Genomic DNA, 25220 nt, shown 5'->3' on the forward strand with positions numbered 1-25220 from the left:
CAGGGTGCCAACAATCTCTTTGTTAGAACGCAGTATGGCATGGATTCTTGAGCCGATGCACTTGTCAATAAGTTCCAAAGGCAGCAAAGTAGACGGGTTGGGCTTCGTTGGTGCAGTGGCCATGTCGTCAGATCTGCTGAGCGAGGTCAATCAAAAGAAGGTACAGCAAAATACCCGAACAAAGTACGAACGAACTCCTTGAGGTATTAGGTAAATTCAAATATACGGAACAAAACTGAAAATACCGCCACTTTTACAGGATCGTAATCATAACGATCATCTGTCAACATCCGACGATACGTAAGTTAGTGCTGGTAGTAATACGCACGTAGGATAACGCAGAACTGAAACGTGCAAAGCTCGGGTTTCACTTTGGGCGGTCCCGAACCGATCACACCACGATCCTTTCGAATAAAAAGCAACACGTTGGTCGGCTTAGACACGGTTTCGGTTTCATCCTGCGCAAGTTCATTACGCTACTGTGCTACGCTACTTTTCGTTACTGTGCGTTCGTCCACCGATTCACGCTGACAGCTCGCATGTCAATCGGCAGATTTGTGGGTTCGTGGTAAATTTTTGGGTTTTCCAAAACTTTTCGTCGTATAATTCAGTGAATCTGTGTTTTTCTCCAACAATAAAAAATGCCACATCCCCAGTCCGACGTGGCTGTCGGCCTGAAGAGCGTCCGTGGACATAAAGTTACCAAAAATGTCGCAAAAGAGCGACCATCTCGTATGCGGGTAAGAAAAGATAACAGTGCTTGTTAATGACTGTACAGTGTACTTGATTGTTAATCATGTCTTACGAAAGAAATTTTCTGATATTAATTTTTTTGTACGACTGGACGACTCACTTGGTTTATTTTGTTTAGAAATTGAACAAACATGTGAAGTTTGTTCGCGACATCGTCCGGGAGGTGACAGGGTTGGCGCCGTACGAGAGAAGATGCATTGAACTGCTGCGAGTGGGTCGCGACAAACGAGCCTTGAAATTCCTTAAGCGACGAGTAAGAATAACACAGTTTTTTTACATTAGTTCTGGGTTAATTTGCCTTCTTTTCCTCGTAGCTTGGTACTCACCTTCGCGCTAAAAGAAAGCGGGATGAGATGGGACGAACTTTGACATCGATGAGGAAGGCCCAAGCCCACCGAACCTAATAGAAGTCATAACATTCTGCTTTAGGATGGTTTGAGAACTTTTGTTTCCGATATGGTTATGCAAGTGGGAAGTGTCATCTATGTCGGATTAAAGTATAATAAATATGCGCTTTTGTTGTGGCAGGTGACAGGTGTATACTTGTAAAAACGTTTTATAGTTATCATACTGTAGTAATGGCAAAGATGTATGTTACTGTATGTGTAATTCCTTTTCAAAACCGTACTTTAATTCCTTTTTGAACCGTACAAAAAGCCTGTTTACACAGACTACAAATGAATTAACATGGAAATCCAAGATTTTACACATTTTACAAAGAATTCCATACAAAGCGTTTCCGCTGCTTCTCGATGTAATTCTGCATGGCTCCTTTAAGTTCGAAAGTGTCACAAGGATGATCTTTAAATACTGCCGGCGGATCCCCTTCTTCGAGCTTGACGAAATAATGGTTGAAGTTGTATTTGATATGTCCAATCCGGCCCTTGCCCATTCGACGTATGCCTTTCACACATGTACCTTTTCCCGTAAAGGACTCAGCCACCCACATTTTGCTTTTGAATTCAAAGTTATGGTCGCGAATGGCAATTTCCTGCGCTTCTTCGAGCACTTCTTTAACAATTTGGCAACCTGCAGAGGGTAAAATAAATTTATTTCATGGCAGTCCCCGGCGATTATCAAGTATTTCAATATTTATGACTTATGAGAATGTCGTTTAAATAAGTTGCTAATAACTAAACAGCAATCGTAAATTGTGACAAGAGTGACACAAGACTCGTCAGACTATGTACTGATGTTTTGAATATTGATTACAGTAACTGATCAATTTTACACTTACTTTTCCTGGGATTCAAGGTTAACTGACGCAGCGCTTCATCGATGCTCATTCCTCGGATCATCATGGCAGCATACCACAGCTTATGCTCGCTATGACGGATTTGCGTTCGCATGTGGAAGACTTGCGCCGGTCGACGAGGCTCATTGGGCAACTGAGGCGGCAGCACTACGTTATTATATGCAGGCCATTTCTTTGGTCCCTCCAGCGCTTCCGTTGGCGCTTTATATTTCGATGCTGCTACCGAGGTATGGAACTGCGCAAAACCTGGCACTCCAACAGATCCAAGCTGATGTTGCGACTTCATACTTCCGGTGACTGATAGCCGCTGCTCCAAAACTGATCCGATGTCTGAGCAAATCACACAATGTCGTCCCAGGTTGGGACCAGTCCAAAAAAACTTTCTCAGGCTGTTCATGGTGGACAGAAACTGTGTGTGCACATCAAGCAATCAAATGAACATATCCGAAGACTGAAGGGTAAAGTCGTCGATCGTACTGCCAGACGAAGTATCAGCCACTTTTCCAAAAACAAAGTCAGCTCGCCATGGGCCCCTGTGATCCCGCTCGCAGGACGCGCACAACACAATCTGCAGTCTGACGGTGTGCATTAAACGACAGACAAGAGCTAGTCACTGTTAGTGCCTTTTTCTGTAAATTATGGAAAACGTTTTTCGTACTTCCAGGTAATTATCTCTGTTAAGTTAAAACTGTTTAATAACACAATTCAAAACAACAAAGTTCAAAATATGTAACAGCAACATCGCTAGATTCGCTACCGTAGCGTGCGGCGACAATTTTTTTGCAAAACGGCTGAACAGAGAACTTCTTTAATGCGCCAAATCATATGAAAAAGGCAGAAGTAAGGTATGTAATCGTTGGGAGGGAGACGGGGAGATCCAAAAACAAAACAACTTAAAAGGGTTGGATGTTAATAAACTTTTGGGTGTTTCCAAATTTTTTTGCTGCTTTCACGTTGTTATGGACTGTAATTCATGCTTTTAATTTTTAATGTTGATTCAAGGTGCAAGCAATAAGTCTCCGATAACCAATTCAATACTAGTAACACGACGCGTGCCAGCACAACCCAGTTGGCAGCACCAGAGGCGAATCACTTTCCTGGCTGAATCGTAAGTTTAGTTCAAGCAATAGCGCATATGTAGTTCGCCCATATTTATGACGTTTTTTGCAGCTTTTCCTGCTCGAATAAAAATGTTTATTGCAAAACGTGGATTTGCCAAATTGACAGATGCTGCAAAAGCTGCACAATCCGTTGCTCGACCACGGGAGCCAATTGGTCGTCAGGTTGTTCACGGAGATCAGTCTCGCGATGTTCGGGTATGTTAACGCAGACATCTTGTTCGCCTACGGGCTTCTCCGTAGCTTCATTATTCTGCAGGTAACCCGACTGCCCAATGACTTGACAGTCATATCAGAAGACTCCAACATCCCGGTTACAAGAGTGGTTGTAGCGGTTAAAGCTGGCGCTCGTCATGAACCACCTGAGGTGCCTGGCTTGTCCCATGCACTCCGCAATGCTGCTCCACTGGTGGGTTTTACAGTTCATCTTATTTTAATTTATAATCCTTTCTGCAGTAATACTAATCAGGATTTTTTAGGGCACTAGAGAATGCTCTGCATTTGGACTGTCTCGCAATATGGAGCAGCTCGGGGCTAGCTTAAGGTGACTACGTTTGGAAGATACTGCGAAGATTTATACACAAAAGAAACCGTAAATAATAATTATATAAATTTTTTTGATAATGCTTCAGCGCCACAACCACCCGCGACCATATTATATACACAATGAATGTCCACCGAAATCATTTGCCGGAAACCATTAAATTTCTTGGCTATGTCGTCGCCAAGCAAGAGTTCAAGCGATGGGAAGTGAAAGATGCTGCTGCGCGCTTGGATCTAGATCTGGATATCTACGAACATCGCCCTGATATCCGTTAGTTTTTTACCGTTTTATCCAGCCTGATTTCTGATCAACGTTTATCGTTGTTGCAGAGCTCATGGAACATCTGCACGCTGCGGCATACCGCGATGGATTAGCTAATTCCCTTTTCGCTCCCAGATGGGCTGCTCATCACTACGATGCGAAAATGGTATTTTCTCTTTGGTGTAAACGTGTGAGCAGTTTAATTTTTTGTGACAAAGGCTAACGCTACTGATTGGTTTCGGCGAGCGAGCGCATCTTTGATTACTCTGCAGGCTCGTACACGAGATACGTAACGTTAAGTACGTACTGGTTTTTTCATTTGCAGCTGCGGGAATATGTGCAGAGTGCATTTAAGCCTAGCCGCATGGCCATCGCTGTGTACGGCGCGCGACATGAGGATATTTTAAATTATGCTGCGGATAATTTCAAAATCGATTATGGTTACATGAAGAAGCCTATGACCGAGTTCGAAGAGTGTGCACCGGAAATGCACACTTTGCAGCAACTGCCGAAAGAACATGGCACAAATGCGCAGCATCGGGATATCCCTGCCAAGTACGGCGGTGGACAGTGTTTCCACCAAACACTGGACCATTTGGCGTATGCCGCCGTAGCCGTGGAAGGAGCCGGAATAAACAATCCTAAAGAGGCATTGGCGTTATCCCTTTTGCAGCAAGTAATGCACTGAGAGATTGAATGATGACGGATGATACAGTGCATTCATTTAAATGCGCTTTGTGGATTGAGTAAACAATATACATTATCGTAAAATATTGTGTTTGTAATTTCAGTTTCTGGGATCGGAACCAAGCGTGAAATGGAGTAATGGCCAGAAAGTGTCACCACTCGCCAAAGCAGCCGCAGGAGCTACTAGAGAAGAATATGCTATTACTGGATTGAACATTTGTCATTCTGATTCGGGATTGTTCGGGTTTACGGCGGTAGCTCATGGGAAGGATATCGCCAAGGTGGTGCAGGCTGGATTGCATGTTTTACGAGAAGGAAAGGGTGTCGATCTGCAGCGTTTGCAAGAAGCAAAGTGCGTCTCGTAAACCCCTGAATCAAACTAGACTGATGTTCATTCTGGCGGGAATTACAGAAGAGATCTGTGCTTTTTAGGAACAAACTTGTCGCGAAACTTTTGATGCATCACGAAAGCCGATGTGAGCAATTTCACGATATGGCCATACAAGCATTATCTACGGGAAATATTATGAGTGTAAACGACGCCGTAGCAATCGTTGACCAGATTCGACCTGATGATTTGGCTAAGGTACGGAGTGTCCCTTTTGTTAAACACTGCTACTGCTTAGATGAATAAACTACTCGGTACATGAAAGTTTTTTACAGTATGCCCAGAGTCTGGTCCAGAAAGGAACATTCAGTATGGCGGCGGTTGGAAACTTGTCGCATCTTCCCCGATTGGATGAATTTGTATAGAACTGTAATGTGAGTTACGATTATTTTTATCTAACCGTTTGACTGCCAAGGCGCGAGTTGAAATAAGGTGTATGTGTTCTGAGGGATATCAGTAGGCGACACCAGTTATGACGTCTCGTTGTGTGTTTTCGTGAACGAAATACACGTTATTATAAAAATTAAAGAAGCTAGCCGGTTGTTTATTCTTGTTTTAATCGTACTCCGTTTTTCTTTGTCAAATGTGTGTATTTTGACCCAAGAACAGGTTGCTTTTTTACTGAATAGAAAAAATTACAAAAGATGTTAACAACAAAACTTAACAATACCAACGCAGTCATCAAGACTCTGCTTAAACATCCACAGTGATTGTATTTAACAGTTATCAGATCTTTTATTGTTGGAATCGGCTTGTTTAGCGCCCGCTCATACACTGTTTCCGTGCGCTCAGCCACGTTATCCCAGCAATACATCTTCCTGATCCGTTCATGGCACTCCTGAGAACTAAGAAAACTGCCCGGTTTATTTAGAAGATCACTGATAGCCATTATTAAACACTCTTCCAAGGCGCGCGCATTCGGCTCAGCCAGCCGTATCATATCAGGCGGAAGCACTTCGGGAATACCACCGACTTTTGTCGATACCACGAGAAGACCCACACAAGCTGCCTCAATAATGGAAATACAAAAAGCTTCAGTAAGGGATGTGTTAATATAAATTGAGCCTTTGGCAAGGAATTTAGGAACTTCATCGAGATCAATACGTCCCAGCAGCAGTACGCGATCCTAAAAAATCCAAAAAATGTCATTTAAAATTAGCCACACACCGGCACACATACAAGTACAGTAAACACACCCAAAGATATCGCATAATGTGAAAAATTCTATGTAATTTCTCAAAATACTCAAAACACCATAACCATCAACACTTCACATAAGTCACTACTCTTCATTTTAAATACCTGCGATTATAAGTACTAACACATGAACAGGAATTCGGCATACGTGTTGCATTACCTGCAGACGTTCTCTCTCTCGCATTTCCTCCAGGAAAATTCGCTTTGGTCCAGCCCCACCGATCACAAATCTGACCGTGGGAAATTTGGCACATACATTCGGAATCAAATCGACGAGCAAATCAATTCCGCGTCGGTACACCAACCGACTCATGGTCACAACATTAATCACATTCGCCTCCGTTTTATCAGCGGTGGCAGTATATTTCTCGTGACTCTTCGGGAGGAACTTACTGGCGTCCACCGCATTGGGAATAACCGACACCGACCAGGGATCCGGAAATCGCGCCCGCAGCACCGTGTTTTCTTTGGACATGTGCGACACACAAATAACGTGATCGCACGTCGCCAGCGTCATACACAGCAGCTGATTGGTCACGATGGAACTGGCGTCCGCAAACCCGAACAGCGAATGATCCGTGAACACCGTGTGAATGCCCAAGAGTTTGGCATGGAACAGTGCTTCGTGCGCCAACGGTGAGAAGGCAGAATGCCCATGCACTACGTGAATATCATTTTCAAGGAAGATGTAGCGAAGAGCTGGAAGAGCCACGATCATCGTGGGAAAGATGATCTGGTCGTGGAAGGGAGGAATCGGGAGATAGTACACTTTGATGCCTCCGCTAATGAAGCGGACGCCCACCCGCGAGCCATACCTAAAAACAGCGCAATTAATAAATAGTTACTTAAGCATACTAGTGTGCCTCCACATCATGTTAAAACAAGTTATTAATGCAGCTTTCTCACATGTGCGTGACGATAATCACACGGTGTCCTCGCTTCTGCAAGCAATATGATAACTGGTAGATGTGGCTTTCTATGCCACCAACATTAGGGTAAAAGAAATCCGATACCATGCAGATGTTCAAATGTTCCCTGGAAGCAAGGATCTCGGATACTCCCGTTTTCTGATCACCATCTGGAATCATTGCAACAAAGCCCAGAAAGTTGATCAAATCAGCACCTGAACGAGTTATACTGCAACTGCCATTCTCGGAATTAAATTATAATTTCTGTCGCTGAGCGCTGAAGATAACTGCATAGGCAAAGACAGCGAAGTAATAATTTACTAAAAAACCAGAAGTTAAAACTACTTAACCAATTATTTATGTTGATAAATGATAAATCTGCATCTTTCTCTACTGAGTCTACGCGGTAGCTAGCGATTTCACTCGAAACTACCGAGTGGAGATGTAGCCATGTAGGTAGTACAGTACATTAATTTTTATTATTTGTACAGTAGTACATAGTTATAAGCAAGGGCAATGCTATACTTACTCAAATTCAAAATGTTAATATGTATGTAGTATAGTACCGCCATGTTATAAGTTTTTTTTTAAATAGACATTTTTGAGCTGCCTTGCAGTTTATTCTAAGCAAGCGCTTCTGTTCGTTCACATTTCTGCACGTCTCTGCACATAAGTGTTCCTGCACATCCGTTCAAAATTTCACACTCTTGTAAACACTTTTTTGAATCACTTTATCCCGTTTTAACAGCCCGAGCCAGCTGATTTGAATATTTTGGCATTAAAAGTCCTTTGTGCGCGCAACTTCCGGTTGCTGCAATATGTCAGCTTCTCGAACTTCTCGAAACGGGAAAAAGTTTAACATAATTTTGGTGCAAAGGCAGATATCAGGTTGTTACTTACTTATCCGATGATCTCGAACATATCTGTAACAAGTAACGTCACAGTCATAAGGATCAAGACAATCTAAAGTAATCAGGATCGTTGCTTTGAGTTTAAAAATGAACTTCAAAAATGTCATGATCAAATCTGGCTTTTGTTCGAATTCGTACAACAGTCTACGAGTAAACAATAGTTTTGGGCCTACTATAGCATTAAAGCTTCAAGAAAGTTCGAAAATAACCTGGCTTTCGTGCATTGAAACGTTTCGCTCGTTTCTGTTCATCGTATCCAGAGTACGAGTGTAAAGCCCAGCAACCGGATGTTGTGCGGACAAATGATTCTAACTCCTCACGCCAACGTACACAAATCAGCCCTATAGTATAGAGAATACGTAAGTACCATAAAGCAAAGAAGAAAAGTGATAGGAAACGAAAGCGAAACTTCCACTGGATCTACGCATGCATGAAGTTTTTGTATCAGGTACCTGCGTACCATTTGAAACTTATGAGTTCTGACCTTTACATTCCTGGTTTGGCTTGACTTACGTCATATGGTCAACCATTTTCATAAGGAAACTTGTGAATATGCGCTTCAAGCTTATAAAACACTGCTCCTCCTGTTGTTTCCGTCACTTTACATTAACATTTACGTACTTCAAAACTTTCAGTTATCGGAGAACTCATTTTATGTGATTTTACAGCCTAACCCAAGAGATGGAATTTTAAAAAGTGCTTCTATGGCATTTTTAAGCAAGCATTTCGAATTCGAACGGCGTTTTATAGAAGTTTTACAGAAAGAATAGCAAGTTTTACAGAAGAAGTATTAGTATGCAGCCTGTGACAGTTTCTGTGTGACCTTTAAGCCATTTTTTTTTAATTCTGAAGCTACAAAGTCGTATTTTATGAACAAAATTGGTTATCGGTGCGAAATGCTTGCGTGTATTTTGTAACTTTTCGTTATAGCTTATCAGTGCCGCTTTACAATTACAGTGAAACTTCTCTACAACATACACCCTCCGTTCCAGGCTTTCTGAATGTTACAGAGGGGTGTATGTTATACAGAAGCTCTGCCCCCAGGGGCACTGCCCTCAGGGGCTCAGGGGCACAGCCCCCGGAGGGTGTTACTTAACCAAAACATTAACAAAATATCAGAATATGGACATTATTCGGTGTAAATGTTGGTTTTGCTGCCCTTTTGGATGCCTGGAGTTGGATGATCCGGTACTAAACAGATTAAAAACAGAAGCCGGAACTTTCTTTTAGAGACACTGAAATGGTCAGAATATGGACATTATTCGGTGTAAATGTTGGTTTTGCGCCAAAACCGGTACTAAACAGATTAAAAACCAACTTTCTTTTAGAGACACTGAATAAGCCCAGCCAACCGTATGTTACGCAGGGGTTGAATAAGCCGGTAAAACTGTTACCGGTTCCATAAAAGGTGTATGTTATAGCTGTAAAGGGGTGAATGTTATACAGAGAACTGCCCCTGTGTTATAGTCTACCGGACGGTTTGGTTCCCAGCCTCATGCATGTAGTAAAGGGGTGAATGTTATAGGAAGGTGAATGTTAAGAGGAGTTTCACTGTATAGTGAAGTGCACTATCACAGTCTGCAAAATTGAGCTTATGAAAGCATTCAAAGTAAGTATTGTAGATACTACAGTACGCACTACGCATTGAACATGCATTGGTATAAAACATCTATAGAAGTATTTTCGAAGTTATGTCGACTGCGTACTAGTAGTATATTTGTTTCAAAAAAATTGATTGAGGGGAAGTTGCCCTCCGCTTATAACAGCTAATTTTAAAACAAATAAACGGCTTTTAAAACCATTCTCGATCGTTCAACATCCATGGGTAAACTACAATACTGCTTCTGTTCATGCAGGGGCTTTTGTCTTAGCATATTAAAAACCGGGGCCAACAACATAATAAATTGCTATATTGTTATTATTTATCTCAAAACGAATTAACATTACGTAATATCTTCTGTAATTTTACCTTATTTCGGGCATATTTAGATGGATATTTATTGTACAGCATAATCAATGATATCGATGGCACGAGTATGGAATATGGATCCGCTGCCTATAGCAGTGCAGGTACTTATATACATATACGTAGGCAGCGGACCCATAATTGTTTTCCAGTTAAATTACACGTGGTAGGATATTGTGGTAGAATTAATCGTAAATGCTACTGTACTTGCGCGTTCAGTAATACCCAAGGCTCAAGGTACTATACCAGCGTAATCGTAAACTTTCGACATTTTGTTATAAAGATTGTCATAATTATAATGAATGCGCATAATAAATAAAATACTGCAATACTTCATAGAACGCATTATGGATTTACACTAAGTCCTTAAATAATAGGTATTTAGTGCGTTGCGCCTATATAGCGCATCCGCCTTTAATTAACCAAGGGCGTTATGGCACCCCAGAATCTGTCCCGAATTGTAATCGGCTTCGCTGGACCTGCTTGGCCAACAAGGGTCAAGCGCGTGTGTGGTGAATGGTGTTTTTCACCTGATGTTTTTCGTTTCAGCAAAGCAATTACAGTATAATTAGCCCGACTCATGACATGTGCAGTGCAAGGTCGAGTAGGTAGCATTTAAAGCCGATTAAAGACAGTCCGAGCTTTTCAGCGGGATACATGTATACGGGTGCAGGCTGTTTAAACACGTACCGCAAGCTGATGAAAAACTGCTGTACATGTCTCGCAACGACAGATTAGAGCAAACCGCTGAATGGATTTTGCCCGTCCGACGGGAATTCACTCCCATTACGATCCTGCGCATATGAGCACGGATCTAGGCAATGGAAAGAGCATGCCGGCATGAACAGGAAAACTGTCTTCACCAGTCCAGGTTCATATTACTTTAAGTATTGTTGTTGATTAAAGGATACAATGCATCACAAAGTGATAATTATTACTGGACTGTTCTTCCTGTGCCCGCAGAGCAGATTGGTTGTTTGTGTCGGATCGAAGCAAGTACGTATAGGACCTTGTTACATATATTTCGCTGCACAGACATTTTGCCTGTAGTGGATTCCGGAACCATTCAGAAGTACAGCGTCTTCAGCTGGAGTTGCAGTATAATAACGCCGGTGTTAGAAAGTCACGGTCAAAATTGCGTTGCTGTTTTCCGAACGCGGAAGACGCGTAGATCGCCTTTATATGCCGTAATATATACTCATCGCGCGAACGCTCGCATTTCGTTTACAAACAGTGTGTGACCTTTCGGTAAAATTTTTCCTGAAGGTTTGGATTCTACCGCGCGCAAGATATTTAGAAGTAAATCCGTAAAAATGGCCGCAGAAACGGTCAGCAAGAATTCGTCCTTAACGGACGGTGAGCCATTGTTCGACGAGCTTTACGAAGAAATCTTTATAAACAGCAACTACAAAGGGACAATTTTAACCATAACCGTCCTCATGGTTGGACTGACTGCCAACTTTACCTTTTTATGGTCATTATTTGTGAATACGAATCCAAGGTCACGATTGCGACCTTTTTTAGTAAATTTGGCCATCGCTGATTTGATCATCTGCATTTTTACGTTGGGCCTGGAACTGGGATGGCGATTGACGGTTGTGTGGATTGCCGGCGATGTGACATGCCGGATGCTGAAATTTATGGACACGCTGGGCCTTTATTTGGAAGCTTTTATTGTGGTAACCATGTCAGTGGACCGGTGTTACGTAGTGCTTTGGCCGCTAAGGATTCGCGATCAAGCCAAGCGCACAAAAATGCTGGTCATCGGAGCTTGGATTGCAGCTGTGCTGTTTAGCTTTCCTCAGGTACAACGCTTTATTTATGTGCGCAATAGTAGAATTATAATTTCAGTAGCATTTTATAAGTAACAGTAGCATAGTGTTTAAAATAACACAAGTGCAAGCGGGTGACACTATTCGCTATTGTTTCGTAACTCTGTTGATGTGGTGGAGGAGTATATGCAATTTCGTTGTTTTCGTTTTCAAATTTCGTTGTTTTCGTTTTCAAATTGCCAATTTGAAAAATATGCTATATATGCGGCTCTACTTAATTGCGCATACGGTCGCCTTTTACTGATTTTAAAATTATAACTGCAGTGTGGTAATAATTCACTTACGGTTTTGCTGCATAAATTTCAAAAACAGGCAATCTGTTTCTTTTCAAATACGCAGATTTCAAATTTTAGTTTATCCAAAAATTGACATGTCTGCAACTTGTCTGTCCTTTGCGTGCTTTCCATACTTATTGTTAAAAGTTTTAAATATGAGTTAAAAGTAGTTTTTCAGCTTACACATATTTTACACCAAACCATTTTTTATCAAAAGAATTCAATAATTTCATTTGCAGTTAAGATTAAATTTTAAAAATGTCTAACTTTTTTTTAAGAAGTCTTAGTTGTTTTCGTTTAATGCTAGTTAAATCTTGCAACTGGCGTCTGCGCAGGGTAATCAACGGATTATCTCAGCGGCATTCCTTTTCTTAACATTAATACGAGTATTGTTGCGCTACGTCAACTAAATCCGTGTCCTATCATCATGAGATCGCCATTGCGCGTGCCAGGATGATGCCCACAGGACTATAAACGAAAGCCATGAATTTAATCATTGAATATTTTATATCTCTAGTGTCCGTTGTAGCATTGCAACTGCATTTTAAAAGTACTAAGAAATGCTTTGTCATTGCCAGGTAATCGTTTTCCATGTTGAGTCCCATCATGAAATACGGGAGTTCACGCAATGCGTATCAATCAACTCCTTCTCGTCGCCAGCAGGGGAAAAAGCCTACGTCCTATTTGGGATCCTGTCGTTGTACGCGATCCCGCTGGTCGTTATCGTTTCAGTTAATGTCGTGTTACTCCTGGCGCTACATTCGTTTCATAAGTGTCAAACCGGAAGTCAGGCAAATTGCGGTACAAATGATTGTGCAAGTAGCGGCGCATTTCACGCTCCCAAGCCGGAATATGTACACGTGATCGAGAAAACCGGCAACACACGATCGTTTACCTCGCCAATGTCCTCCGCGTTCGAGCGAGATTCAGAGTTTTCCCCTTATTCTGAATCATCGTCTAAGGTTAACTGCCCTGCAATTAAGCCGTTGCGTGTGCGCATTAATACTGGCATGCAGTTATGCCACACCAACACGTCCATCAGGAAACAAGCCCGACTACGAACGTTTAAATTGTCACTTTTAATTCTGATGGCATTCGTCCTGTGCAACACACCTTATGTAAGTGCAAAAACATAAGTCGAATAGCTATTTTCATCCGGTTTAGCACAAATTATACGCTCTACTTTCTTACAACATTAAATCTGGGGGATGCAATTATAAATTGCAGTATCAGTATCAGCCATAATTTTTATCGCAAATCGAAAATTACATGCCGCCGATGATGCCGGCATTTCGGTACGTAATGTACGAGTGCTGCAAGCACGGACACACGTGCACCAATCCGGTAAAAGAAAATGAATGTTCGAAAAATGTCTATGATTGTACAGTACAATCATAGACGTTCTTCGAATATTTTCCTTTGTACGAGTACAAATTTTGTACTCGTTGTTAGTTGTAGACTTGTGCAATACCAAATAAGCAATAAATTTTAATGTATTTTGTTAAGTGTATATTAGTACAGTTTACATATTCAAAGAAAGCCTAAACTGGGAACTGAGTGTTGAAGTTTCTGAAGTCCATGTTTTAACATGTCTTTCCAGGCGGTGATGATTTGTCATGCATTTATGAATCTTCACCAAGATCTTGACCAAAATGAAGCTGACCCACATCTCTTCCAACAAACGGATGCGTTGCTGATGTGGTCATTAAGTTTTAGCACGATAATGAACCCTTTTCTTTATGGATTCTATATACTTTTGTCTCGTAAGCGTTGTCGAAACATCATGCAATGTTTGTGTAAACGAAAAATCGAGTCATAGTTCTTCCCATTGATGACCGCGATTCCCGTGAGGCCGTGACCACCGATGCCGGCAGATCTGAAGATTAACGGATTCGACAGTGCGTAAAAATAGCGCTCTCTTCGCACCTTAACGACTTTGTGGATAATACGTATTGAGTTAATTTACGATTAATAATCTCAGCTTTGTTGCTGACGTTTGCCGATCACGTTGGCACTAATTAGAAGCTACTTACTTCCTGCTTGTAAACCGTAATATTATATAAACTCTAGATCCCACGTATGTGTATTTCATATGTTTGTAACAAATAAACCCAAGAAAACGATATGCAGGCTGCAATGTGTTATAAAATCGTATATCATACAAATGATACTGCAGAATTGAATCATTTTATCCGGTCAGTGATACTAACCGGCCGCGCGGAAGCTAGCTGACGTTCGCACGGGCTACATTGACTACTATAATAATTATACGTGGCGGGTACCGCATCCCGATTCCCATGCATGCCTCAAGAACAGGAACGATGACGCAATGTGAATGTACTATTACCACAATAACATTAATTAAAAACTGCCTTCAGAAACAAACTTTTCGTTCCAGTGTCCACTCAGAATTTACTCAGCAAGAACATTCCGTATAATAACTATTTAAAAGAATAAACTATAAACCTGATTAACACTAACCTGCACAATTCATTGCACTAGTACTCGTCGACCTGCACCGCCGGGGTATAATTATGTCCTTTCCTGAAATCTAACTTTTCTTGGCAAGTTATGTAACTGGACTCGTAATTAATGATGTTTTGCCAGCTTTTACAAAAAAATTAAGCATAGAACGGTAAACGCTTAGTACTTGAGCGTGCTGAACAAACGACAGCTCGGACGTTGGCTAACAATTAACATGCACAACAATGCTGTTTTACAGTTACAGTAGTCAATAATATGCGACATTAATGTACATTACTTCTCACGGCTTATCTCAAGTATTTTCTATAAGCTAGGCGTATGTCAGGTTACACTTTTATTATTTTAAACGGATACAAGCAATGCCGTTTACACCGAAGCTCGAATAATCAAAAAATTAGAACTAGGAAAATAACTCTCCCGTCCGACCTGCTCAACCCAGGAGGATTGTCGGCATCTTTGCCGAACTCGCTGTCAGACTATGTTGAATCACGCTGTTCAACTTCGCTTGTCGCCTGAACCTTCCCTGACTTTCTTTTAAAACATTATAAATTATGAATACCCGCAGCAGCTTTCTATACAAGTAGTAACAGAATGAAAGTTCCTGCTAATTTGTCAGCAGGAACTGGTAAATTTAGGTGACTGTTGTAAGTCATTGTGGTCTCGGACACCGACAAGTGTGATTACAACTGTACCAGGATTTTGTCTTAAATTGTGAAGTTATACTCGTATAGATCTCTATATTTGTTATTCGTACAAATCAGCGCAGAACAGGATTCAACAGACGGTGCTTTACTTTTTGGAACAGACCTGGCGCGGTAAGCACCGGTAGATTAATATTACAGCAGACTTAATACTTAACGTTACAAAGAGACCAAAGTAGACACGTCGCAACAGATAAAATGAGGAAAATTTATCCGTATGACCTTATTTCGACGGACGTACAGTAGCACTGCAGAGTGCCGATTAGTTTTTAAACTCCAATAAGCATAGAAAAAGCAGGAAGAGAAACAAAAACAACTTTCCAGTGCGATCTCTGGAAGCTACTTTATAACGTCTCTCCAGTCCTGTTAATGGCTGTTATAGAAGCTGCAACAAATTACCAGTTAAAAAACAACTAACAAACATATCCATTGAGATAAAAACGAAGACTGGCGACTCTCCGTTCCCAATAGTGCTGAGTGCTTCTGATGTACCACGCCGCCGTCAGTCATTACAGAATTTTGGTCGCCAGCGGCTCACCACAGTTCCGTAACGCCACAGCGCCCCACAACTAATTATTGTTTCTAATGACTCCTTGAGACACAACGGTAGTCGTGGGTGGTTTCTTCCTCACCATCACATTGGTGCTCCCTGAAGGCATAAATCCAGACTCCTTTCTTTCCCGCGCTGCCATAGTGCTGAGATTCATGTCCACCTGCGCCATTAACTCTCGAATAAGGAGCTTGGCAAAGGCGATGTGTCGTTTCATTTGCTCCATCGCGTTCTTGTTCAGGGTATGAGCTGGTCGGATTTGTTTCCCGATCTCGTCGATCGTGGCTAACAAAAGCGAATATTTCTGCTGATTAGCAGCTCCGGGAATGTTGGCGAACTGAGCCGCAGCAGTATTGAGACTGGCCATGAGGGGATGAGTAACGGGATTGCTGCTGGGAGCTCCATCGATAACAATGGGAGAGGCCTTCGAGCCAGATGCCATGATTTCACCAGCAAGATCCTATCGTTGACTGGGAACCTGCAAATCAGCACAAACAGTCTGTGAGTGTGAGATAACGCGAAAGATTTTACGCGTACTACAAAACTTTGCTTTGTGAATACTGTACTGAATACAGTCAGAGTCCTTACCGTCCAACAGGAGAAGGTAAAAGTGATAACAGAAGATCACAGCTACAAGAATCCAAAAATTTAATGAAAGTTAAAGAAAAAGCAGGAGAAAGAAAAAATTAGACATAAGATGATAACAGCAAATTTCATTCAAATCATCAAATGTAACAGGTTACTGATTGTAACAATGTAAAGTGACTGAAGTCTAATAACAGTCTGAAATTTGAATAGATGCCATTTTTTAACTTAAGTAGATATCAATGTAACATCCACCTCGCCGAGCTTGCCGGTGGTCACCATAATAAAGTATGACGTCATATTTGATAAGCACCCACTCTACCTAAAAATTTGTTAAATCTTTTTCAGATTCGTTCCTACCGCACTTCTACGTAGAGTTCATTTTTTGACAAAGTACTCTTACGTAGAGAGATCTGAAATTGATAGTGATCCTTAGATCCCCCTTTTTATTGAATCTTCTTAGCAGAGTTGGCAAACTGCAATTTCGTTCTCTGGTTTGCATGTTGGCTTGTGGACAGTTTCCTAGGGAAGCACTGCATCAGCGTTCCAACCAGCTGGTGCCTCGGAATTGTCTTGTACCTAAAATAGCTGCTGTTTGTTCTGATTTGATCCTGCTATGGACATTAATAATTCATCTCGGAAACGTAAAAGTCCGAGTCCTCCGCCGTCTTCCGAGCGCGATAGGAACCACGATGGTCAGCGGAATCGAGATCGCTCCCGTGAAAGTACGCATAGAAACCTATGGATGCTCTGGTTGCGATTGTTGATTGAGAATTGCATATATTGTTTGTTGTGAAGGTGGCAGTCAGCGTCCTCCACAACCGCGTCCCGCACACTCGATCCCATCGCAGAATGTGAGAGATCCATCGAGCAACGCGGGGGCCTCTGCCAGCTCGTCGCAGCCACCTGCACAACCAAGAAACCCAGGCACAGCTGCATCCAGTAATCACGAGCGATATAAAAGCCTTAGTGATATAAAATATCCCTGGATGACGGATATGACAGCCTATGAGCGACAGGCTAAAATTGGCCAGGGCACGTTCGGGTATGTGATTTTGCGATTCGTAAATTTGTTAGAGTTTGTTGCCGTGTTGTAACTGTTGTGACTTGTTGACGAAATTTTTGCTGTTGAACTTATTGAAGTGATATTTTTATAGAGAAGTTTTTAAGGCCAAATGCAACCGCACCCAGCGTGTTGTAGCTCTCAAGAAGATTCTCATGGAGAATGAGAAAGAGGGAGTAAGTGTTTTAACTTCTCTCCTGTCAACTTGCCGAGGAACACGGCACCGATAGAAGTACTAGTATCTAGTTTTTGATCGGTGCAGTTTCCGATTACGGCATTGCGGGAGATCAAAATACTTCAGTGCTTCAAAAATGAAAACGTGGTGGAGTTATTGGACATCTGCAGTACGAAAGGTAATTATTCATTTCTGGTGTTTCAAAAAGGTTGATGGAATAACTATCGTGGAAATTGTGTGTTTTATCACCGTATCTATCTCCGCGAATTGCTGATTTTGTGTTACCTTATACGTTGGATGTTTCAGCTTCCGATTTCAATCGCTACAGAAGCACATTTTTCCTGGTTTTCGAATTTTGTGAGCACGACTTGGCTGGACTGCTCAGTAATCCGAGGGTGCAGTTCAAGGAAGGAGAGACGAAGAAAATCATGCAGCAATTGCTCAATGGCCTGTATTTTATCCACATCAACAAAGCCCTCCATCGTGATATGAAAACATCAAACATCCTCATAAATAAAGACGGAGTACGTTGAGCACTCATTTTTTAGGGACCGTCTGGTGCTGTTCTTGAACGTAATTGAACTGGACCTGATTTCAGATCCTCAAAATAGCCGACTTCGGTTTAGCCAGAACGTTCAGTCAGATGGGCACGAAAGATCAGCCGAATCGATTTACTAACAGGGTGGTTACCTTGTGGTACCGGCCGCCAGAACTGCTTCTTGGCGACCGTAATTACGGTTCGGCGATTGATGTTTGGGGAGCGGGCTGTATCATGTGTGAATTATGGACACGAAGCCCAATTTTACAAGGTACGGTGATAGTGGTTCGGCATTCTTGTGTTAGATGGTCTTGGTAGAAAAACTTTGTTGTTGTCAAGTTATGCGTTTTAGATGTATAGCCTTGTGTTGGTTTTACAAAATTTCGTAGTTTGCTTGGTCTGTTGAGTGAACCAGTTGTTGACTTTGCAAACCCTTCGAAATTATACTTACAAAAATTTACGATTAATTGAATTTTATTTCTTTGATATCTTGTGGTGAAAGCTTGTATGAGATCGGTTAAAATGTATTGTACCTTTTTACATTACTTGTCAATGTATAGAAATGTATTTTGCGCTTATAATTCACCTCGCGGTTTAGGTAGTATTTTTTTAACATAGTGATCTTTGTGTAGGCAAAGATGAGCAACACCAGCTACAGTTGATAATTCATTTATGCGGTTCTGTAACACCGGAAGTGTATCCCGATGCACAGGGTTTGGAGCTGTTTAAAAACTTAGAGCTGCCAAAAGACATTCGCCGCGACATCAAAGGTCGCCTGAGTCGGCACATTAAAGATTCCTTGGCACTGGATTTGATTGATAGAATTTTCACGTTGGATCCTTCGAAGAGAGTGGACACAGATACTGCATTGAATCACGATTACTTCTGGACGGATCCCATGCCGCAGTCACTGGGTCCGAAAATGAAATTGCTAACGCAGTCGAATTTTGAGTTCACTGCCGCTTCTCGCCAACAGCTGCAACAGGCTGCCGGAAACCGCGCACCCAGCCAGGCACATCACATTCGCAATCCGGCTGGTGCCTTTGGCGACCGCGTATTTTAATCAAAGCAGTCGGTATGGAATGGTTTCTTGCTAAACGGAGAGCGATGTTGGGACCAATGTTCTCCTAATTTCCTGGATTTTACCGGTTTTGTGATCAATCGTTTGGAATTTTCGTTTTATTATAGCGAAGACTGGACAGGAGTCATGCTCTTTACTTGGTTACAGTTGATTCTAGTTTTTATCTCGTTTTTAACTCACCCTGATACAGATTCAGGATTTATTTCACTAAATTGGTCAAGTGCACAGAATTCATGCTCTGTTTTTGTTCATATTTGATCTATTCATAGCTTTCATCTCTTTTTTGATTCGCAATGGTATAGGTTAAAGATTTGAAAACCGGACAATGAAGTTTGTCCAAAGAATTATTTCTGCAGCTAATCAGCGTTTCTAACTTTCTACCTTTGTCCTGTAGATATTGCCAGTTTATTAGCCTTGGCTATGAAAATTTGATCGATCCAAACTAGTTTCTTCTGATACAATAAAAAATATCTGAAGTAGCCGCTCAGAGTCGACCAAATCATGGTACCGATTTATAGTCCAAACTGCGAAGCGAAGAAACGACCGAAAGACGGTGTTTTGACGTTTGGCATCCAGAGCTAAAACATCTACCATCATAATTTAGTAAACTTGGCTATAAAAAACCCGATCGTATCCAAACCATTCTCTTCTGGTACAACAGAAAATCTCTGAAGCAGCCGACTCTGTTCAATACTAAGTCCATCTACCAAAAAACCACATTTCCCCAGATGTGGAGTCTGGCCGGTGAGTTTAAGGTTAGGAAATTCCTCCAACGTCCAACTGACAACATCCTCGTTCTCTCTTTGTAATACAGAACATGTCGAATAAACAAGAGTACCACCGCGCTTCAACAACGGAATCGTGCCCTTTAATATGGCTTTCTGATTTCTCGGACACGAGCAGATTTGTTTCAAATGCAAGGATTTGAGAGATAATCGCGGGCGTAACCCGCTGCCACTGCACGGCGCGTCCACTAGTATTCGATCGAACATTTCAGCAGGGTACGGCGGCGGTCCAGATGCGGTTGCGTCATTTCGGAATGAGTCGGCAAGCATACTGGTTGCATCAGCCGGATATACTTCTACAAAACCGTCCAGATCACAGCAAAGTTTCTTTAGTTCTTCCGCTCTTTGCCGTGATTTATCCGTGGCCACCAGACGACCACGATAGTGCATCAGATTGGCAATGTGCAGCGTTTTACCGCCTGGCGCAGCACAACAATCCAGAACAACTTCTTCTGGCTGAGGGTTTAATACTTGGACAGCCACACAGGACGGCAAGTTCTGAGCGGAGAAGCGTCTGTTGGCGCGAAGGAATTCGTTAAGGCTGAGCAAAGGATAAAGGGGGCGATTCACATATATGCCGATACCGCTCGGGAATGAATTTGCTCGAAAAGAACGCTGCGCAATAATGAAATCCAGTTTAATTAACGTCAGAAAAAACTGTGCCAGAAGCATTCATTAAAAAATTTAAATTATAGAACCGATAAATAAAGCAAAGCCTTTATTCAGCAAGAGTTAGCACCCTACATACGAAGTATAACAAATATGGATCAACGCTGATAACACTACCTAAAAAATACTTACAAATGTCAAATATTACTGAAACGATCACCATTCCATACTCTGACATCTATCCGGCATTTCCGGCCGCCAATACAAAATCGTCAACTGCAAAGAGCTGCCACATGCACTTACTATGCGGACTCGAGCACCCTTTCTGAGTTCCGCTGGGCATCCCATGATCCCCTGCGCATAAATATGCGCTCCCCGTAAACACGATTCACCGGCCGCAGCATCCACCACCACTTCCGGTGGCACATCGGTCTGGTTGCGATTAACATCAGAATTCGCTAGCAAACAGCCACAAGGGCTTCCGGGCTGACCGGGCATATTACAAACATCTGTCGAAAAATAACTAGAGTATTTTAAGGAGTTAAGGAAGAAAGAGAAAGCAGCAGCCTACTTTTGATAACCCATACGTCGCCGAGTTCTCGAATGCGTGTCACCGACAAACAGTCAGCCAGCATACGGTCCCGATTTTCATGGAACAGCCCATCTCGAATAGTTTCTGCCTGTCTATTGCAACAGCAAAGTCCAATGGATGTATAACTATCATATATATTTCAAAATTCTGATGTAAAATCTACGCACCTGTCGCAAGGAATTCGGTCGGCACGAAGGACCGTATTCAGTGGAGGTATTTGGAGATGCTTTAAGAAATCCTCTACTGCAATACCACTAGGCCGGCAATACTCCGCTTGGAATACAGACAACACTTCCGAATTGGCTTTTGAATCCATGTCAGATTTCACAAGCGAACGTCGAATAAACTGAAACGTCGAGGCATCTCTTCACGCGCGCTTACAGCGGCGGACTTGGATGCTCGTGTGATTCCTAAAATTTATTATTAATTTATTATTGTACATACAGCATTTGTACTTCGACTAACTTCGTAAACAAACCGATACAGATCTGGAGCAGTACTACCGCAGGCGGCAGCCATTAGAACGTTAAATATCGCACCCCGACCGCCGCGGGCGTATTGAAGTGCGTATACGATCACAGCTGTTTACGTTTAGCTAGGTTATCCCTGGATTGCTGATAATTAATTTTGTTTTTCTTGCGACTTGCAGCCACTTGCTGCAGTGCGAGCTCTGTTGTTCTTGTAATTGTTTACAGTTTACCACACCTTACAAGGTCATTTTCGTACATAGCAGCAGGAGCGTTATTGTATGGTGTTATATTAGGTATTCTTTTGTTAATTTTAGCACTTGCCGTTCTAAGTATTCTACTTTGCTTCTGCTAATCGCATTATACGATGTGCGATCATCGTGCAGACTCCAGATTTACCATACGAGCGGTAACGAGCGTGATTAATTCTTCCGAGCAACTCTAAATGCGATTCGTAGCCAGTGCCCACGCATAAGATTGATATACATTGTACAGGTCACACACCTGAGAATGGCTCAACGGAATTTTAATATCGTATAACGAGAAGTGGTTCGGAAACACAAACGCTGTTGTTGAATCTTCTTTTCCACTGCCCTCGGCACCACGATGCAGCGCCAATCGGGTACGAACAATCGACGAAACACCAGCAAGAACGTGGTTCGCTTGGATGAAGTTAACAGTCGCCTGAATCCTAGCCAGAATACTGCGGTACATGGCATGCCGAACAGCTTGGTTCCGCAGATTTCCAATCCAGGACAATCCCGGCCTATAATCGGCAACTTCGTTGATCCTTACCTGACGCAGCAGCCGCGACTGCAGGTAACAGTGCTTTCGTTAAAAAAAATAGTAGTCGTTGTAATTGGAGCATTGATGGATTGATTTGATATTTAATTAAACGACTATAAAGTTACTCGGTCTAAGATAAGCGGTGTCAGAATAATCATCTGGCATATAAGTAATATTTTTCGACAACTTGAGCGTTAACAATTATTTACCACAATTATAGGACAATTCGAGGGGACCGATTAGACCCCCTCACACCGAGCCAGGCATCAGCGCTGGAGGTGCCCGAAACGATGAAGACACCACATTTTTCCAAGGAATTTTAACTCCGCTGACACCCACTGGCACTGTTCCAGTATCAGCATTGGCTAATCAGAGCTCACTCACGCATCAGCTGCTGACACAGAAAAGCAATCCCAATCCGTCGACAACAGCCGCCGGATCACAGTCGCGCAGGAGCAGCAGTCATTCCTTGCAGAACATTAGTGAACCCACGTCCGATGCGGATTCGGATCCGCCGGATGAGGACACCAGTCGCGCAGGAGCAGCAGTCATTCCTTGCAGAACATTAGTGAACCCACATCCGATGCGGATTCGGATGATCCGGACGATGAGGACACCAGCGCAGGGGAGCGTGGAGGACGGAGTGGGCGTGCATCGGGCTCTGGTTTTCGGGAAAAGCGAAGGGAGGCGCACACGCAAGCTGAGCAGAAGCGCCGGGATGCTATCAAGGTGAATATGTGATGATACTCACAGACATGAAAGAAAAAAAAAATTGTGGCATTATGGTTTTCAAAACTTAAATATTGCATTTTACTGTTTTGCATTATGCCACGTTGCAGTTTATCCGCATTTCGAAGGGGACATTGAGCATTTACCTAAAGCAGCACTTTGTGTCTTTTCCCTACTCGTGTTGATTAATTACAGAAAGGTTACAACGAACTGGAAAAGGAACTGCCACATGATGTGGATAAATTAGGAAATCAAAAAGATAGTAAAGCGAGGATTCTACAAAAATGTGAGTCCATTGATGTTCCAGAAAATGATCCAATGAGTGAAACTTTTAGTTTAAAATCCTGAGCAGAACTTTAAAAGTGATTTGGAATGTAGTACTTGAAGTACTCGTAGTGATTTTAGAAATCTACCCGTAAGGTGGACAGCACAGATTATCGTAAGTTTGTAACTAAAATTCACGAGATGCTTTTTCTTGTGTCTGCGACTCTGATTACAGTACTCAAAGCTTAAAGTTTGATACCAATCATACCTTTGCAACTGCCGGTAGCAGTATGTAGATCATGTGTTTGATTTCTGAAATATTTCGTACCTACTCGTGGTATCGGAATTTTACTTATGTTGACTGTATTGGTGTATAGCCATAGAATATGTGAATTACCTGGAAACGCGAAAGAAGCAACAGGCTGAAGAACTGGAAAAGCTGAAGAACGAGTTTTTAGGATTGCAGATCATGAAAGCGTAAGCGCAAACAACCGGGATAAATGTTGTAGGACGCTAACAATGAGGTCATTATATTTCGTGTGTAATGGTAGGGAATACGAGAAAATGGCCGTGAATATGCGTGGCCAAGCCGATCAGGGTGGCCAGTCGATCCCTGACGAAGTGAAATTTCAAGTGGTTAGTGTACTACAGAGTGAAGACTGGATATTCATTGTCCTCGTTCTTCTTTTGTCAATATTAGTGAGACTTAATTCCGTTTTTGATAGTTTCAGCGAATTATGGATAACCTGTTCCAAACTTATGATGCGCGGGTGGTCACTTCCAGTTTCGCGGAGCTATCCGGCACTGCTTTTACCTGGTTAGAAGAATGCTGCACTCCGGCGCACATTAAACATATTACGGCCGCCGTGCTGAATGACTTCAACAAAAGCTACGCCCAGCCAAGAAAGTAAAAAGAGATTAAAGTATTTTATAATTCAGATAGTATTTCATGGTCCCGGTGGTGGAATAGCCTTATTATGCTTTATAAGTCATGTGTTTTTGCTTTGTGTGAATTTTTCCCTTTAAAATGAGCAATTTGTGTGTCTGTCATCATATGACAAAATGTTCTTTGTGTAGTGTCGGTTATTCGACACATCAATACCCAGCACGTGGTAAAATTATAATGCTTCAATGGCATTGCCACGCCTGCATTAAAAAATAAAAATGGTTTACCATTGTTAGCGATTTGTTGAAAAATCGCTGTAGAATAAAATCTAGTGAATGTTTACGTGTAAGTAAGTAATATTGTAAGTACTTTGTAGTCACTTGCACGTTGCGCCCGTACAGACAATTTTAGCAGAATCTAACAATTGTGAATGCGGCGATGGGCAAAACTGTGTGCAGGCGCTCACGGGTAAGATGATTACTTCCGGGTTTCCCTGTTAAACCAAATAATCTGGGATATTATAATGCAGATCTGCAACTCGTAGACACATTTGGAACATAATTCTAGAATCTTTAATCGCTCTGGGAGTTATACTCCACCGTTTTCAGTAATGCTTATGGTCGTTTTTGGTGCTGTTACTGCTGTACCTAGCTAGGTTAGCTAAACATTTACAGCAGTTCTGCGTATATATTGCAGTAAGTATATACAGAGATATGAAGATAACATAAAACAAGATATGAAGATAAATATAAAAAGATGAGGTACTGGTCGAAATTTTTACAAAAAGGAAATGTGTCCCATCAGTCCCATGTTACTTACGCTTATAGTGC

The 25220-nt window shown here is 42.0% G+C and overlaps 9 protein-coding genes across 12 annotated transcripts; 5 read left to right on the plus strand and 4 right to left on the minus strand.

Annotated features, from left to right (window-relative positions):
• Nucleotides 1-527: 527 nt before the first annotated feature.
• Nucleotides 528-1278, plus strand: LOC129602692 (60S ribosomal protein L36-like). Its single transcript, XM_055501797.1, has 3 exons — nucleotides 528-740; nucleotides 872-1006; nucleotides 1068-1278. Exons 1-3 carry the CDS (start codon nucleotides 642-644, stop codon nucleotides 1155-1157), a joined length of 324 nt encoding a protein of 107 aa, XP_055357772.1. The 5' UTR covers nucleotides 528-641; the 3' UTR covers nucleotides 1158-1278.
• An 88-nt stretch (nucleotides 1279-1366) lies between these two features.
• Nucleotides 1367-2748, minus strand: LOC129602691 (39S ribosomal protein L22, mitochondrial-like). Its single transcript, XM_055501796.1, has 2 exons — nucleotides 1991-2748; nucleotides 1367-1782 (listed from the first exon to the last, which is right to left on the minus strand). Exons 1-2 carry the CDS (start codon nucleotides 2403-2405, stop codon nucleotides 1466-1468), a joined length of 732 nt encoding a protein of 243 aa, XP_055357771.1. The 5' UTR covers nucleotides 2406-2748; the 3' UTR covers nucleotides 1367-1465.
• A 378-nt stretch (nucleotides 2749-3126) lies between these two features.
• On the plus strand, nucleotides 3127-5553 carry LOC129600275 (cytochrome b-c1 complex subunit 2, mitochondrial-like). Its single transcript, XM_055498752.1, has 9 exons — nucleotides 3127-3324; nucleotides 3386-3535; nucleotides 3606-3670; nucleotides 3759-3940; nucleotides 4000-4097; nucleotides 4257-4607; nucleotides 4723-4970; nucleotides 5051-5204; nucleotides 5282-5553. The coding sequence occupies exons 1-9, from the start codon at nucleotides 3163-3165 to the stop codon at nucleotides 5369-5371; spliced, it is 1500 nt and encodes a 499-aa protein (XP_055354727.1). The 5' UTR covers nucleotides 3127-3162; the 3' UTR covers nucleotides 5372-5553.
• On the minus strand, nucleotides 5551-8213 carry LOC129600267 (phosphatidylinositol N-acetylglucosaminyltransferase subunit A-like). Its single transcript, XM_055498739.1, has 4 exons — nucleotides 8012-8213; nucleotides 7110-7281; nucleotides 6364-7018; nucleotides 5551-6132 (listed from the first exon to the last, which is right to left on the minus strand). The coding sequence occupies exons 1-4, from the start codon at nucleotides 8127-8129 to the stop codon at nucleotides 5551-5553; spliced, it is 1527 nt and encodes a 508-aa protein (XP_055354714.1). The 5' UTR covers nucleotides 8130-8213.
• A 2574-nt stretch (nucleotides 8214-10787) lies between these two features.
• LOC129602846 (adipokinetic hormone/corazonin-related peptide receptor variant I-like) lies at nucleotides 10788-14164 on the plus strand. Its single transcript, XM_055502009.1, has 3 exons — nucleotides 10788-11793; nucleotides 12674-13213; nucleotides 13696-14164. The coding sequence occupies exons 1-3, from the start codon at nucleotides 11302-11304 to the stop codon at nucleotides 13912-13914; spliced, it is 1251 nt and encodes a 416-aa protein (XP_055357984.1). The 5' UTR covers nucleotides 10788-11301; the 3' UTR covers nucleotides 13915-14164.
• Nucleotides 14165-15364: 1200 nt separating this feature from the next.
• Nucleotides 15365-16584, minus strand: LOC129602769 (uncharacterized). Its single transcript, XM_055501913.1, has 2 exons — nucleotides 16419-16584; nucleotides 15365-16308 (listed from the first exon to the last, which is right to left on the minus strand). The coding sequence occupies exon 2, from the start codon at nucleotides 16270-16272 to the stop codon at nucleotides 15850-15852; it is 423 nt and encodes a 140-aa protein (XP_055357888.1). The 5' UTR covers nucleotides 16273-16308; nucleotides 16419-16584; the 3' UTR covers nucleotides 15365-15849.
• A 163-nt stretch (nucleotides 16585-16747) lies between these two features.
• Nucleotides 16748-19632, plus strand: LOC129580755 (cyclin-dependent kinase 9-like). Its single transcript, XM_055471414.1, has 7 exons — nucleotides 16748-17140; nucleotides 17214-17460; nucleotides 17573-17654; nucleotides 17741-17831; nucleotides 17960-18177; nucleotides 18252-18462; nucleotides 18824-19632. The coding sequence occupies exons 1-7, from the start codon at nucleotides 17032-17034 to the stop codon at nucleotides 19252-19254; spliced, it is 1389 nt and encodes a 462-aa protein (XP_055327389.1). The 5' UTR covers nucleotides 16748-17031; the 3' UTR covers nucleotides 19255-19632.
• A 139-nt stretch (nucleotides 19633-19771) lies between these two features.
• On the minus strand, nucleotides 19772-21678 carry LOC129580760 (tRNA (cytosine(72)-C(5))-methyltransferase NSUN6-like). The gene is made up of 5 exons (XM_055471421.1): nucleotides 21426-21678; nucleotides 21238-21350; nucleotides 20897-21175; nucleotides 20806-20843; nucleotides 19772-20714 (listed from the first exon to the last, which is right to left on the minus strand). The coding sequence occupies exons 1-5, from the start codon at nucleotides 21572-21574 to the stop codon at nucleotides 19866-19868; spliced, it is 1428 nt and encodes a 475-aa protein (XP_055327396.1). The 5' UTR covers nucleotides 21575-21678; the 3' UTR covers nucleotides 19772-19865.
• A 200-nt stretch (nucleotides 21679-21878) lies between these two features.
• On the plus strand, nucleotides 21879-24669 carry LOC129602569 (max-like protein X). 4 transcript variants are annotated; one of them, XM_055501620.1, is made up of 8 exons: nucleotides 21879-22021; nucleotides 22221-22544; nucleotides 22732-22953; nucleotides 23040-23240; nucleotides 23436-23526; nucleotides 23882-23981; nucleotides 24056-24140; nucleotides 24230-24669. In XM_055501620.1, exons 2-8 carry the CDS (start codon nucleotides 22332-22334, stop codon nucleotides 24413-24415), a joined length of 1098 nt encoding a protein of 365 aa, XP_055357595.1. In that variant the 5' UTR covers nucleotides 21879-22021; nucleotides 22221-22331; the 3' UTR covers nucleotides 24416-24669. The 4 variants fall into 4 exon arrangements, with proteins under 4 accessions (XP_055357595.1, XP_055357594.1, XP_055357593.1 ...); XM_055501619.1 differs by having other exon boundaries at nucleotides 21907-22134; XM_055501618.1 differs by having other exon boundaries at nucleotides 21907-22544.
• The last annotated feature ends 551 nt before the right edge of the window (nucleotides 24670-25220 follow it).

Source organism: Paramacrobiotus metropolitanus, unplaced genomic scaffold (assembly GCF_019649055.1).
Source record: "Paramacrobiotus metropolitanus isolate TYO unplaced genomic scaffold, Prichtersi_v1.0 Parri_scaffold0000004, whole genome shotgun sequence".
NCBI lineage: Eukaryota > Metazoa > Tardigrada > Eutardigrada > Parachela > Macrobiotidae > Paramacrobiotus > Paramacrobiotus metropolitanus.